General features: G+C 46.4%; 1 protein-coding gene across 3 annotated transcripts in view; it reads right to left on the bottom strand.

Moving 5' to 3' along the window:
- Positions 1 to 14979, bottom strand: part of LOC115479550 (clustered mitochondria protein homolog) — a 92428-nt gene that overhangs the window by 2907 nt on the left and 74542 nt on the right. For 2 of the 3 annotated variants that reach the window (XM_030217512.1, XM_030217513.1), the window contains exons 23-25: positions 10275 to 10368; positions 7823 to 7957; positions 2704 to 2777 (exon numbers count right to left, since the gene is read on the bottom strand). In XM_030217512.1, the coding sequence (XP_030073372.1) occupies positions 2704 to 2777; positions 7823 to 7957; positions 10275 to 10368 (303 nt within the window). The remainder of the gene's footprint in view (positions 1 to 2703; positions 2778 to 7822; positions 7958 to 10274; positions 10369 to 14979) is intronic. The other variant, XM_030217515.1, reaches the window with a different exon arrangement.

The raw sequence follows: 14979 nt of genomic DNA, 5'->3' as shown, positions 1-14979 counted from the left end.
CCCCCTACCCCTGGCCTACCTTTTTTTTTTTTTTTTTAATTCTTTATTTATAATTTTCTAATTTTACAATCACATAACATGACTGCAAAAGCAGTAACTGAATTTTACAAAAAAAACTGAAAAAGAAATATAAATCTAGGAGGTTTAACCTCCTCTAGGTAAATACTTTCATTTATTTAGTCCACTATTAAGTGAGGCAAAACACTATAGCATTTCTTATTTTGAATTTTTGCATTAACATATGAGCAGGAGAACTATTAAGCCCACAATTGAATTTACTACTACTACTACTATTTAACATTTCTAAAGTGCTACAAGATTCCAGTGCAGCTGAATGCTCTGTTGGGCCCTGAAGCTGTAAAACGGCAATTGTGCTCCACCAATGATCAGAGACTGCTCCTCACTGCCAGTTGCTGCAACAAAATGGTGCCCGTTTCCCCGCTCTCCCGAATCAAACTGCGCAGCGGCCCTGCCAGAGAGCCTGAAGATACAGACATATTTGGATGCTGTGCCAAATCCAAAGATGTGCTTCTGTTGACCATTTCCTCCAAGTCTCATGGGATTTCCAGCTTGCACAGAACTCCCCAAAGCAGCCGGTGGGTCCCACTGTGGAAACACCGCCTAACTGCCTCCGCAGGAGTCACCATTCACCCCTACTGTCCCAAGGGGTGAGTCAAGATCCCTCCTCTGAACCAAGTTGAACTTGCAGCCCTCCAAGTGGTTCAGAGTCAAAATTTAGTCAGATTTACCACTGCCGGCTGCTCCTCCAAGTTCAGTCTCCACAAGTCTTAACACAGATGAGAAACGCTCAGGACCGATACTCTGTCCCCGCTCTCCAGGAAACCTCTTTCCTTCTCTCTATTTTTAAGGTTGTTGTATTGGAAAAGGAGAGCTCCACAGGAAACAGGGGAAAGGGGAAGGGAGGGAAGAAGTAAATTCACGGGGCACCAGGAACAGAGAGCTGAAGACCTACAGATTCAAGCCACCCACAAAACTCAACTGGGGACCAGTTGACCAACTGGACCAGGATCAAAGCACTCAGAACCAGAGGCTGAAAAGTGTGCCCATCCCAAGGAGGTTTATTGACAGGAGATGGCATGAGCTTATCTGGCCCATTATGTGGACTGAAGCCAGTAGACAGAGCTTGTTGCCCTATCAATTGCATTGTTTTGGGTGTACCAAGATGATGATGGCTGCATTGAATTAAAACCTCCTTGGGTGGAGACCAGCTTCAGCCTTGTGACATCATGCCATCATTAAACTTCCTTGGCCTAGCCACCTGCTGCAGATAGAAAATACCGAGGAGCTGGACAGTATGCCAGCTCAGTTTTGAGTTCTCTATCTCCATCTGCTGGTTGATAGACACAACTACCCCACAGGTTCTGGAATAATGGGATACTATGTAATGGAATGCCACCTTCATTTGTAATGAAACTAAATTTGTTTTCTCACAGTGCTCACTGAACTGAAGATTCAAATCCATTCATCAAAACATAAGAATAATGGTGGTTCAAGGTTTTCATTGACTAACTGAACATGTACTGTTCACATAAAAATATGTTATCATCAACTGTGCCCTCTGACAGTGACCAGTCTGGTTACTGGGAAACACCCAGTGGATCCCAAAGAGTAGATCCATTCCATGCTGCTCACTCCCACCAAGAGTCTGTGGCTTTCCTCAGTCTAACCTGGCTATTAATGGTTTACAGACTTATCCTCCAGGAACTTGTTCAAAACCCCTTTGAGCCCAGCTATTTTAGATGCCTTGACTATATTTACACACATAACATACAACAGCAGATAAAAGACTGGTCTGCCCGGTTATCTACCAGTTGCCAGCACCACCACATGACCACTTGTAAGTTATTAATCCGTATCCAAAACAGTGTCATCCTCTCATGTGGGATTTATCATCTTGGGAACACCAGACGCCCAGTGGCATACCAAGGGAGGGGGGGGGGGGTCCGCCCCGGGTGCATGCCGCTGGGGAGGTGCCGCGCACCTGTTGGCCGAGTCCGCTCGTTCCCTCCCTGCTGCTCCCTCTGCGTGGAACAGGTTACTTCCTGTTCAGAGGGAGCAGCAGGGAACGAGCGGACTCTGAGCCGACAAGCGTGCGGCACCCCCCCAGCAGGTAAAAATGCACCCGGGGGGGGGGGGGGGGGGGTCGCGCTGCACTCAGGGGATGTAATTTCGCCGGGGGGGGGGGGGGGGGGCATCGGCAATCTGCCCCGGGTGTCAGCCAGCCTAGGAACACCACTGCAGACACCCAGCCATAGCGACACTTTGCTCTGCTCCTGGTGCCATCTGCTGTCTCAGGTACCCAAGAGGGACGTCCTGTTCCTCTGCTACATCGTACCAACAGCATGACATTTTAGCATTGTGATATTCTTAATAATTCACATGCGTCCATCTTCATTTTTTTTTAAACCATGCAAGGCAGCAAACATATTATACCCATCCCTGGTGGGGGGCAATTATTGCACTGATGAAGTCCAGCCAGCTAACGCTCCCCTCCATTTTAACACACTGGAAGAGTCAGCAGTCTCAAGCCAATGGCCACTAAACCTTTCCTGTGAACACATGTGGCAGAAGTTGCTCCTAGTGACATGGTACTCATCGGATTAGAATTCTCATACGTGTGATTTATAGGTTGGGATACTTTGAAACCCAGCCAGCGTTTCTCATCCCTCAAGATTTTCTTACCTCGCATTAATCAGTGCAATACTGTTGATAAGGTTCAGTTGTTCTAACAAAGTTGCTGGTTCTGGTGGCATAATCTAAACAAGAAAAAGGGAATTGTGAAAGTGCGATTATTATGGGTGTTCATGTTAAAGAGATGGAACTTTTCAGGCATGCATTCTGTCCCAAGGCTCCTTCTAATGTAATACTGCCCAGCTGGCTTCCAACACCCTGATCGTTTTCCCTCACTAGACTATAGCTCATCACATTAATATTGCTTTGTGCCACCTCCAAAAAATCTACACGCTGGATGCAGTGGTGTAGCTACGTGGAGCCTGAGGGGGCCGGGGCCCCCGCAGATTCACCCCAGGACCCCCCTCCCGGCGAACCCGCCCCCGCCTACCTTTACTTTTGCTGGCGGGGGATCCCACTCCCCGCCAGCCAACGTCTTCTCAGTCCTTCCTGCTCTTCAATTTGTTTGCTGACGTCCTGCACGTTGCAGGAAGCGACTAAGAAGAAGACGTCGGCTGGCGGGGAGTGGGATCCCCCGCCAGCAAAAGTAAAGGTAGGCTGCAGCGGCGGCGGGTTCGCGGCGGGAGGGGGGGCGGCAATGTCAGCGGTGGGGGGGGTGGCGCTGGGGGGGAGGGCTAAAATGTGCCCCCTCCCCCCAGGCTCTGGACCCCTCTCCCACGGAAGGCTGGCTACGCCCCTGGCTGGATGGAATAGACAGCAAGCACTTGGCTCCAAGTTATTGGGGGGAAGTTAAGCCAGAGCACCGGTCTTGCAATCCAGAGGTGGCCGGTTCAAATCCCACTGCTGCTCCTTGTGATCTTGGGCAAATCACTTAACCCTCCATTGCCTCAGGTACAAACTTAGATTGTGAGCCCTCCTGGGACAGAGAAATATCCAGTGAACCTGAATGTAACTCACCTTGAGCTACTACTGAAAAAGGTGGGAGCAAAATCTAAATAAATAAATAAATCTGAGTTCTACAGCTTCTGCTTCACATTTGCTTCCTATGAAAATCCAAGACTGACTCAACCGTTCCTAAGGACGTGGAGTTTATCATAAAATCCACTGAAAGGGTAATTTGCTAAAGTAGCACCTAGTAACACGTCGTATCCACATACATTTATGTGTCAATTTTTTTTATACGCCTACTTGAGTTTATAAATACTCAGTGGCGTACACGGGGTGGAGCACCCCTCTGCTCCGAGCAAGGGGGTGCGCCATCAGAAGCGTAGCCAGGTTGAGGGCACATGGGGAGTAGAGAGCGAATGGTGATTATTTTAAAAGCAACAGATCGCGTCAAAAATAAGCGGCGGCACTGTCGGAAGCCCGTTTGGGGGAAAGGCCTCTCCCCCGGCGACCTATCTAGCTATGCCTCTATGCACCATGGCTGTCTGCTCTGCCGGTTTCCTGTCCCAAACAGGAAGTTAACATCAGAGGGGGCAAGGGACTGGCAGAGCCGACAGCTGTGCACCCGCTCTGCGCACCCCCTTGTGGCCTGCCAGACGTGAAAACATACACAGGTTTTGTTGCAGCTAAGTTGGGAAGTTTTGGCATTCTATAAGGGCACAATTCATTTATTTATATGATGGGTATTACTGGTGGATATTTGAAACTCAGATTGCTACTTTTAAATGATAACCCTTGTGAACAACATCTTCCAGGTTGTGAACCAATCCACCTTTATAGGACAACATTGTGCTACATCTTTTCAGACTCCTGAGGCAGGCCAATAGACCAAGACATGGCCCGTGTAGAGTCTAGCTCCACCATTAATAAAGGACTTCAAGACAGTTAAGTGTACCAATGTGTTTGTGGAGGACTGTTCTTAAGTTGTTTCTTTCCGGCGCTAGCATATACACCAGATCCAGGGCTAGCGTAAAAGTTAGTGCGTACTTTCCTCATGTAAGCACGTAGATTAAGGAATTTATAGTTATGTTCATAAGTGCAAACTCCACCCCTGTGCACACCCAGAGGAAAGATGTAGGCGCATTATCCTAAATTATCCATAATGTGTTTTGGCCAACCTTACTGACTTATAGTGTATTGACTGTTTTTTCTTGCTTCTCTATAGACCATTGACAGTTTCTGGCACATTGATTTCATTGAAAGATTTATCTACAGATCTAACCAAAAGGTTAGCAATGTCATTACACAGATTTTACTGAAAGGTAAGTATTTTATCTGGACCACCACCTTTTTTTCTTATATCATGGACAGCTTATGTATTTGTGTAATTTCTACTTTGATGATATTTATATAATTTTTATATTTTATCCTTTGATGTCAAATTGCAACTTTATGTTATCTCATTGATTTTACATATGTATACTTTATTTTTTATTGTATGCTTATTGTTTGTCTTCAGGGTAGCCAATGTTACTCCGATTTTTAAGAAGGGTTCCAGAGGAGATCCGGGAAATTATAGACCGGTGAGTCTGACGTCGGTGCCGGGCAAGATGGTGGAGGCTATTATTAAGAATAAAATTGCAGAGCATATACAAAAACATGGACTGATGAGACAAAGTCAGCACGGATTTAGTGAAGGGAAGTCTTGCCTCACCAATCTAATGCATTTTTTTGAGGGGGTAAGCAAACATGTGGACAATGGGGAGCCGGTTGATATTGTATATCTGGATTTTCAGAAGGCGTTTGACAAAGTGCCGCACGAAAGACTCCTGAAGAAATTGCAGAGTCATGGAATCGGAGGTAGGGTATTATTATGGATTAAGAACTGGTTGAAAGATAGGAAGCAGAGAGTAGGATTGCGTGGCCAGTATTCTCAGTGGAGGAGGGTAGTTAGTGGGGTCCCGCAGGGGTCTGTGCTGGGTCCGTTGCTTTTTAATGTATTTATAAATGACCTAGAGATGGGAATAACTAGTGAGGTAATTAAATTCGCCGATGACACAAAATTATTCAGGGTCGTCAAGTCGCAGGAGGAATGTGAACGATTACAGGAGGACCTTGCAAGACTGGGAGAATGGGCGTGCAAGTGGCAGATGAAGTTCAATGTTGACAAGTGCAAAGTGATGCATGTGGGTAAGAGGAACCCGAATTATAGCTACGTCTTGCAAGGTTCCGCGTTAGGAGTTACGGATCAAGAAAGGGATCTGGGTGTCGTCGTCGATGATACGCTGAAACCTTCTGCTCAGTGTGCTGCTGCGGCTAGGAAAGCGAATAGAATGTTGGGTGTTATTAGGAAGGGTATGGAGTCCAGGTGTGCGGATGTTATAATGCCGTTGTATCGCTCCATGGTGCGACCGCACCTGGAGTATTGTGTTCAGTACTGGTCTCCGTATCTCAAAAAAGATATAGTAGAATTGGAAAAGGTACAGCGAAGGGCGACGAAAATGATAGTGGGGATGGGACGACTTTCCTATGAAGAGAGGCTGAGAAGGCTAGGGCTTTTCAGCTTGGAGAAGAGACGGCTGAGGGGAGATATGATAGAAGTGTATAAAATAATGAGTGGAATGGATCGGGTGGATGTGAAGCGACTGTTCACGCTATCCAAAAATACTAGGACTAGAGGGCATGAGTTGAAGCTACAGTGTGGTAAATTTAAAACGAATCGGAGAAAATTTTTCTTCACCCAACGTGTAATTAGACTCTGGAATTCGTTGCCGGAGAACGTGGTACGGGCGGTTAGCTTGACGGAGTTTAAAAAGGGGTTAGATAGATTCCTAAAGGACAAGTCCATAGACCGCTATTAAATGGACTTGGAAAAATTCCGCATTTTTAGGTATAACTTGTCTGGAATGTTTTTACGTTTGGGGAGCGTGCCAGGTGCCCTTGACCTGGATTGGCCACTGTCGGTGACAGGATGCTGGGCTAGATGGACCTTTGGTCTTTCCCAGTATGGCACTACTTATGTACTTATGTGTTATTTTAGACTCCTGAAGCAGGCGTTGTTTGCCGAAACAGTGCTGTGTCGAGTCTTCAATTGCCAATAAATATTTTTTTGAACTCATGGAGTCGTCCTTGTTTGTCCTAGAAGAGCCAGTGTCCACTTTCCACTGTTCCTTTATCCTTTGTGCTTCCGGTGGGACTTTACCGTTCCTCCACTACAGTGGACCCTTTGTGGTCATAGGTTTCATGGCACATCATGCTAGTTGGTAGTTTATTAAAAGATAAATGCACTATAAAATACCAGTATTTACACATGTTCAGCACCTAAAACTAGGTGGTTTCTGATTAAAAAAATGTTCCCTTTCCCCTATTTGTGCTTAAGAGAAAAACAAAATGGGACTGGGAACATACCAATACACGCCCGGCGTTCCCAACCTTGTCCTGGGGGATTTCTAGTCAGATCAGGTTTTCAGAATATCCACAATGATTATGCATATGAGAAATTTGCACTGCATGCAAATCTCATGAATGTTCATTGTGAATATCCTGAAAGCCCCCAGGACAGGCTTGAGCCCCCCCCCCCCCCCCCCAGTGAACTGTTTGATGCTCCCAGTCTTGAGAATACTCAAAACAAAGTACAACTAAACACTGATTTTAAAGCAAGGTTACATCTATACTCCATACATACAACACAGCAATTGGCAAATGTCTACTAATAAGACATAAGCTATTTGTTGATTTAGATTATTGTTTTCTTGTTTGAGATTGATAAGCTATTAACAGCTGTCACCAATAGCTGAACCAAGCTGGGACTTTGGAATTATTTGATTGCAAACCCGTCAACTATTGCTCATGTCTGGAAATGAGCTGTGAGGGACAGAATTTGGGCGCATATGACTCGGAATGGGCTTGACAGTTTTTTTTTTTTTTGCTTATGTTGAGTCAAACCAATCTAGAGAAACCTGCCCCCCCCCCCAAAAAAAAAAAAAAAAAAAAACCTGTAAATAAGAGGGCAAGAATATACCAGACTTTGATCCTGGGGAATTGAGTTCGATTCCCACTGCAGCTCCTTGTGACTCTGGGCAAGTCACTTAACCCTCCATTGCCCCAGGTACAAATAAGTACCTAAGCCGCATTGAGCCTGCCATGAGTAGGAAAGCGCGGGGTACAAATGTAACTAAATAAAATATGACTGCCCTATAAATTAACCAATAAAATCCAGCATTTTTATGTCCAAAATATACAACATAAGAAAAGCCATGCTCAATGAAAGTGAGATACAGAAAACCTGGACTTGTGGAATGGTTGCACTGGATCCATTTTTGTAGATTTCATTTATGGTCCTTTGAAGGTTCACAGCCTGTTGCGTGACATGTTTCAAGAAGGCGGTGCTTTCCTTCGTTCTTTCATGCGAGTCTCCAAGCTAGATTTAAAAGCAAATCAAGTGAAACGTAAGAATAAAGATAGCCGTCTCCCCCTTCTTAAGGCTGCAAATGACTTGCTTTCTTGGGGTTTATTAACCGCTTTTATGAAGAGATTCACCCATAGTGGTGCTTTGTTTTTCAGTACATTCACATGCATGAGAAATAAGAGACCCTAACAAGCATCGAGGTTGGCTCTGCTTAGCATGGCAGAGGGGGTAGCAGGACTGTCATGTAGAACATGGCCTTTCAACACAGGCCTGCACTCAAGCCGTGATGCAGCCTTGCCACTTCCAACTGAAGGTTTGCATCAAAGGAGTTGGGATGGGGTAGGCCTGTGTTCAAGGCCCTGTGTCACGCTGAATTTCATTTAATTGAACCTCAGATCCAGCGAGAAGTGAGGCAGCAGGAAAAGGGAAAAGAAGAGAAGCTGGACACCCCGAGCTGCTCTCATATGTGGTCCAAAGCAGCCAAAGAGGAGGCAAAAACCTCACGAAACCGTGAGATGTAAAAAAAAAAAAAAAAAAAAAAAAAAAAATGAGACAGTGAGGAAAAATCCAAGGAGGATAGCAAAGAAGTCTTTATTGAGATACTTAAAAATTGAGCCGACACGGCTGTGTTTCGGCTCGAAGGCCTGCCTCAGGGGTCTTGGTAAATCTCTGGTGTTGCAGTATAGTACTCTACAATGGAGAAATTTAATACACGGATCTGGTAATCAAAATCCTTTGTTTATCCTCCGTCCTGTAAAAACACTGAACAACTCTGCAATTGTTATTCAGTGTTTTTACAAGACAGAGGATAAACGAAGGATTTTGATTACCAGATCCGTGTATTAAATTCCTCCGGTGTACAGTACTATACTGCAACACCAGAGATTTGCCAAGAACCCTGAGGCAGGCCTTCGGGCCAAAACACAGCTGTGTCGGGTTGGTTTTTAAGTATCTCAATAAAGACTTTTGTTATCCTCCTCGGATTTTCCTCACTGTCTTTTACGTCTCACACGTGGTCCTCCAGGACCAAATTAATGTGATATTTTTTGGGGGTGGTGACCAAATGATGCAAATAGCTATTTTAGGCCACATCTATTCACACTCCTTATGGAGGGCAAAGATCATTTTCCAGAAGAACTGCTAAAATGTACTACATTACTCTGCAGCCATTAGGTTACTCCAGGTCTTCCAACATTCTTTGTTATTAACTCACCAGATTCAAGCTTTAGGTCTTCCTTCAATTCTCTCTAGTTTCTTAGGGCCTCTTTTACAAAGCTATGCTAGCAATTCCCAAATGAGAGGAAGCCCATAGGAACTGCATGATTTCCTCCCATTAACTGCGCAGGAATCACTAATTCCTTAGAGCCCTCATAGAATCCGTTCTTCACTCCTCTATAGATGGTACCAGCTTTTCAGTAGATGTTTTTATACTGCAAGACAATCCTCCTTCAGCGTGCTGGACTCATCTCTCTACATTCATCTTCCACTATTAATTAGAGACAGGGGCATAGCTACGTGGGGGCACGGGCCCCCACAGATTACGCCCTGGTCCCCTCTACATTTGACCCCCGTCATCCGTCCCGCCGCTGCATCAGGTACCTTGTTTGCTGGCAGGGGTCCCCAATCCCCGCCAGCCGAAGAGTTTTCTTCAGCGCCGGTCGACTCTGGCGCCTTCGTTGTGGGAGCATCTGTTTTTGACGCCTTATGTCCTGCACCGAGCATGTAGCCCCGTGGGCAGGCGGCGGCAGCGGGGGGGGGGGGGGGGGAGTTGCGTTTGCAGCAGCGTCCAAAGTGGCAGGGGGGGTTGGCGGCGGGGGAAGGCAACTAAACAGTGCCCCCCCCCCCCACCTTGGGCTCTGGCCCCCCCTCCCGCCGAGGTCTGGCTACGCCCCTGCTTAGAGATCAGACTCCTCTCTCCCTAAACTTAAGGTGTCACTTAAGGCCCTTTATTTCTCTTCCGCTTAATCCCAAACCATCTCCTGGCCTGGATGACCCAGTGGCACAGTGTCTAGACCTATACTTCCACCTCTTGTGTTTTCCTCCCCCTTGTACCTCCCTTTCTGAAATAACTGTACCTTTCGCTTTTGTTTTCTCTTTGTGTTGACCCTTCTATTATGTAATAATTAGTAATTATGGTTAACATGTTTGCCACTCCCCTTTATTTTTACCTTGCTTAGATACTTTCATTATAGGTAGTAAATCAAAGAACATCTCTTCACTACCAGATCTTCATACCTTGTGTCTTGGCCTGTAATATTTCCCAAGACCTTGCTTGAACACAGTTCTGAACAGGCCATGCCACAGAAGACAAGGCCAAAGACCTACTCACCAGAGTTTTATAAATAGTGTAGGTCTCCTTCTCGTGCTGCATGGCGGATCGGAATTCCACTTTGCTTGTGTAGACCAGAGCAACTAAATGATGACTGAGAAAAAAATATATACACAATGACCATTTTATAGGATATTTACAAATTAACTAAAAATGACTACAGGTCAGTATTCAATGCTGCCATCGCTGTATGAAGTGGAAAACAAGTGATGCACAATATTCAGTGGCCCTATCTGTTCATGTTCGGAAGGAAAGGATCCATTGGGTGGCGGAGCCGGTGGTAGGAGGCGGGGCTAGTGCTGGGCAGACTTCTATGGTCTGTGCCAGAACCAGTGGTGGGAGGTGGGGCTAGTGCTGGGCAGACTTCTACGGTCTGTGCCAGAAGCGGTGGTGGGAGGCGGGGCAGACTTATACGGTCTGTGCCCTGAAAATGACAGATACAAATCAAGGTAAGGTATACACAAAAAGTAGCACATATGAGTTTATCTTGTTGGGCAGACTGGATGGACCATGCAGGTCTTTTTCTGCCGTCATCTACTATGTTACTATGTTGGACCACCGACTGTGCAGTTCTAAACGTAAATGCACATTTAAAAAGTTAGGATTGTTATTTATTGCAATCCCCTTTTATCCAGACAGTGGATGAATAGTGCTTCTAGCTGGATAAGCTTTAGCCCTGCCCTAAAAGCCTCAGGCCCCTCCCAAATATATCTAGATAATATCTGGCTTAAATTTGAGTTTTCTATCCACATTTTAATCTTAGCTGGCGTTGGAAGTGGCATGAAAATGAATCGATATCACTCTGATAAGGAAGAAATCCTAACAGAAGAATAGCCGACCCTCAAATATTATTTTACAGGATATTAAGTGATCTGTGGTGAGAAAGAAAACCTGATATGGAGCCCCACTGGCACACATTGGGCTTGATTGATTTCTTTTGCATTAGATGGTCCTAGCAAGCTGTCAAATTATTGTTTTCCCTGATATACAGTGGTCTTTTAATGCTAAGGTCAATACTAGATTTAAATCTAATTATAGATTTTAGAAGTGACTACCAACAAATAAACGTTTATGGAGACATTAAGTCTTAACCTGATAATTTTCTTTCCATTTTTGTTACATTTGTACCCCGCGCTTTCCCACTCATGGCAGGCTCAATGCGGCTTACATGGGGCAATGGAGGGTTAAGTGACTTGCCCAGAGTCACAAGGAGCTGCCTGTGCCTGAAGTGGGAATTGAACTCAGTTCCCCAGGACCAAAGCCCACCACTCTAACCACTAGGCCACTCCTCCACTGTTGCTACTATTTGAGATTCTACATGGAATGTTGCTATTCCACTAGCAACATTCCATGTAGAAGTCGGCCCTTGCAGATCAGCAATGTGGCCGCGCAGGCTTCTGCTTCTGTGAGTCTGACGTCCTGCACGTACGTGCAGGACGTCAGACTCACAGAAACAGAAGCCTGCGCAGCCTTCTACATGGAATGTTGCTAGTGGAATAGCAACATTCCATGTAGAATCTCCAATAGTAGCAACATTCCATGTAGAATCTCCAATAGTATCTATTTTATTTTTGCTACATTTGTACCCTGCGCTTTCCCACTCATGGCAGGCTCAATGCGGCTTACATGGGGCAATGGAGGGTTAAGTGACTTGCCCAGAGTCACAAGGAGCTGCCTGTGCCTGAAGTGGGAATCCAACTCAGTTCCTCAGGACCAAAGTCCACCACCCTAACCACTAGGCCACTCCTCCACTCCTTCTGACTATTCCAGAACCTGCAGCATAGTTGTGTCCATTAACCAGCAGGTGGAGATCAAGGGCGGACTGACCATTTGCGAGGGGCCAGAGGCTCTGCCTGGTTGCCCTTGCCCGCCGCTGTCTCCGCACTCCACTGCTGCCTGTGTCCTGTGCCGGCTCCGCAGTTTAAAATGGTGGCTGCGAACTCTTGCAAGACTACCCTGAGAGGTCGCAGATGCCATTTTAAACTGTGGAGCCAGCAGAGATGGAAGAAAGTGGGAAAGGGGAGATCGGAGGACATGCTGGAAGGTAAGGGCTGCGGGGACGGCAGTAGCGTGTGGATGGGGGCCCAGAGTACTCTCAGTCCGCCCCTGGTGCAGATAGAGAACTGAAAACTGAGGCAAGACATATCTATCTTGGCATCCAGTCCAGCGCCTCAGTATTGATGTAGATGTGCAGTAAGGAGAAACTCAGAATAAACCTTAAACTTCTCTCTAACCTAACATTAACCAGATGAGCAAACATGTGGACCTTGCATCTCTGGACATCTTGAGGAGAACAAGAGATATGCAGGAAGCACCATGCAAGGTGACAGTCATTATCTGACCCATTATTTTGCATGGACTATCCATCTCAGAAACCTGGGCAGGCCTCTGTAATAATGGGAAGGACTAATGGAAAGAAAATCATCAATTTCAGAACCTGTGGGATGTTCCAAAGCAATTCTTAGAGTGGGTGGGATCCTGGCACGACCGCCATCCTGAGGAGAGGTGAAGGGAGGGAAGAAAAATTCATGAGGCACCAGAGACAGGGATCTGAAGACCTCCAGATATGTCTCTGCAGACTCAAGCCAAGCCACCTGCAAAGCTCAACTGGGGGACAGCTGGATAATGAGCAAAGGGCTCAGAACCAGAGGCTGCCAGCTGCTGGAGATAGAGAAAACTGAGCTGAGACATATTTCTCTTGGCATCCAGTTCAGCTCCTCAGTATTTTCTATCTCCACCTGTTGGTTGATGGATACAATATCCTACTACTACTACTATTTAGCATTTCTATAGCGCTACAAGGCGTACGCAGCGCTGCACAAACATAGAAGAAAGACAGTCCCTGCTCAAAGAGCTTACAATCTAATAGACAAAAAATAAATAAAGTAAGCAAATCAAATCAATTAATGTGAACGGGAAGGAAGAGAGGAGGGTAGGTGGAGGCGAGTGGTTACGAGTCAAAAGCAATGTTAAAGAGGTGGGCTTTCAGTCTAGATTTAAAGGTGGCCAAGGATGGGGCAAGACGTAGGGGCTCAGGAAGTTTATAGAGGGAAGCCAAGTCATGGAAAAAAGGATTGATCACATCAGGAATACTTTGTCCCTGCTGCAAGTAGGTCCAAGGAATGCAGATACTAAAGATTGCAACTGAAAACAATTGCAAGAACTTCAAAACAAAATCCCCATGGGTGGTATGCAGGCCGCAAGCCCCTAGCCAGTTAAATAGCCTTAAGCTGGCTAAGCACTAATATTCTGTGCAAGATAGCTATCTCAGCTGTATAGTACCACTTAGTGGCCAGTCCAGTCCCCGGCTATGTCGCATGACTTAGATGGTTAGTGCCAATATTCACTGGCCGACCAGCTAAGTTTAGCAGTCACACAGATCCGCATAAATAGCTGGTCTATCTTTGGCTGCTATAACAGCCGGTCAGCTGATGAACATCAGCTTAACCGATTATGTTTTTAGTGGCCAAAAAAAACCTCACAAGTTCAATGCTGGTCGTTGGATACGGCCCCTGCACTGAATTTCTGGGTTCTCCAGGCTCCATCCCGCAGTCTCAATATTGGCCCCTTTTAGAATACCTTCAGTTCCACACCAAGGGCGTAGCCAGACTTCTGCAGGAGGGGGGTCCAGAGCCTGAGGTGAGGGGGCACATTTTAGCGCCCCCCCATGCTGCCGCCAACTTTGATGACCCCTACCGACGACCCTCTCAAACCCCCCCTCCCGCTGCCAACCCTCCCCCACCGTCGCTGTGGGCTACCTTTGCTGGCGGGGGACCCCAATCCCCGCCAACTGAGGAGGTCCTCTTCTTCCTCCGAAGGCTTCGTTCTGTTTAGGACGTCAGACTCACAGAAACAGAACGAAGCCTTGCAGATCAGCCAGCAAAACTGGCTGATCTGCAAGGCTTCGTTCTGTTTCTGCGAGTCTGACGTCCGTTGCTGGCTGATCTGCAAGGCTTCGTTCTGTTTCTGCGAGTCTGACATCCGTTGCTGGCTGATCCTCAAAGCTTCGTTCCGTTTCTGCGAGTCTGACGTCCGTTGCTGGCTGATTTGCAAGGCTTCGTTCCGTTTCTGAGAGTCTGACGTCCGTTGCTGGCTGATCTGCAAGGCTTCGTTCTGTTTCTGCGAGTCTGACGTCCTGCACGTCAGAAACAGAACAAATCCTTCGGAGGAAGAAGAGGACCTCCTCGGCTGGCAGGGATTAGGGTCCCCTGCCAGCAAAGGTAGCCCACAGCGATGGCGGGGGAGGGTCGTCGACAGTGGGGTCCAGGGCCAAATCTACAGGGGCCCAGACCCCCACAGGCCCCATGTAGCTACACCACTGTTCCACATGTAACTGCTACAGCAGTTAGGTGTGTAAATGAGGTGTTACAATAATTCTATTTGGCACTAATGAGCTTTATTTTGCCACTACAGAGTTCATACTTAGCACATACTCTTTGGGTGTCTAACTTTAGGTGACTTTTTAAGAATTCCCCCTATACGTACATACAGTGCTGCTGAACGTATGTATCATTTTAAACTTCATGCCTTTCATTTTAATATAGGTCAACCATCAGGTTTAAACATTAAGCTGATGTTTTCCATCCTGTAAAATGCCACGGCAACATGACTTATCTAACTGAACGCCTCTGGGGAAGGAGGAGGTCAGCCTTGAGCTGAAATTGGAAAGGTGATCTAGAAAGTTGAGAATTAATTCGGTATAGCA

Source organism: Microcaecilia unicolor, chromosome 11 (assembly GCF_901765095.1).
Source record: "Microcaecilia unicolor chromosome 11, aMicUni1.1, whole genome shotgun sequence".
Taxonomy (NCBI): Eukaryota; Metazoa; Chordata; class Amphibia; order Gymnophiona; family Siphonopidae; genus Microcaecilia; species Microcaecilia unicolor.
The sequence above is the reverse complement of the archived record's forward strand: the minus strand, read 5'-3'. Positions and strand labels throughout refer to the sequence as shown.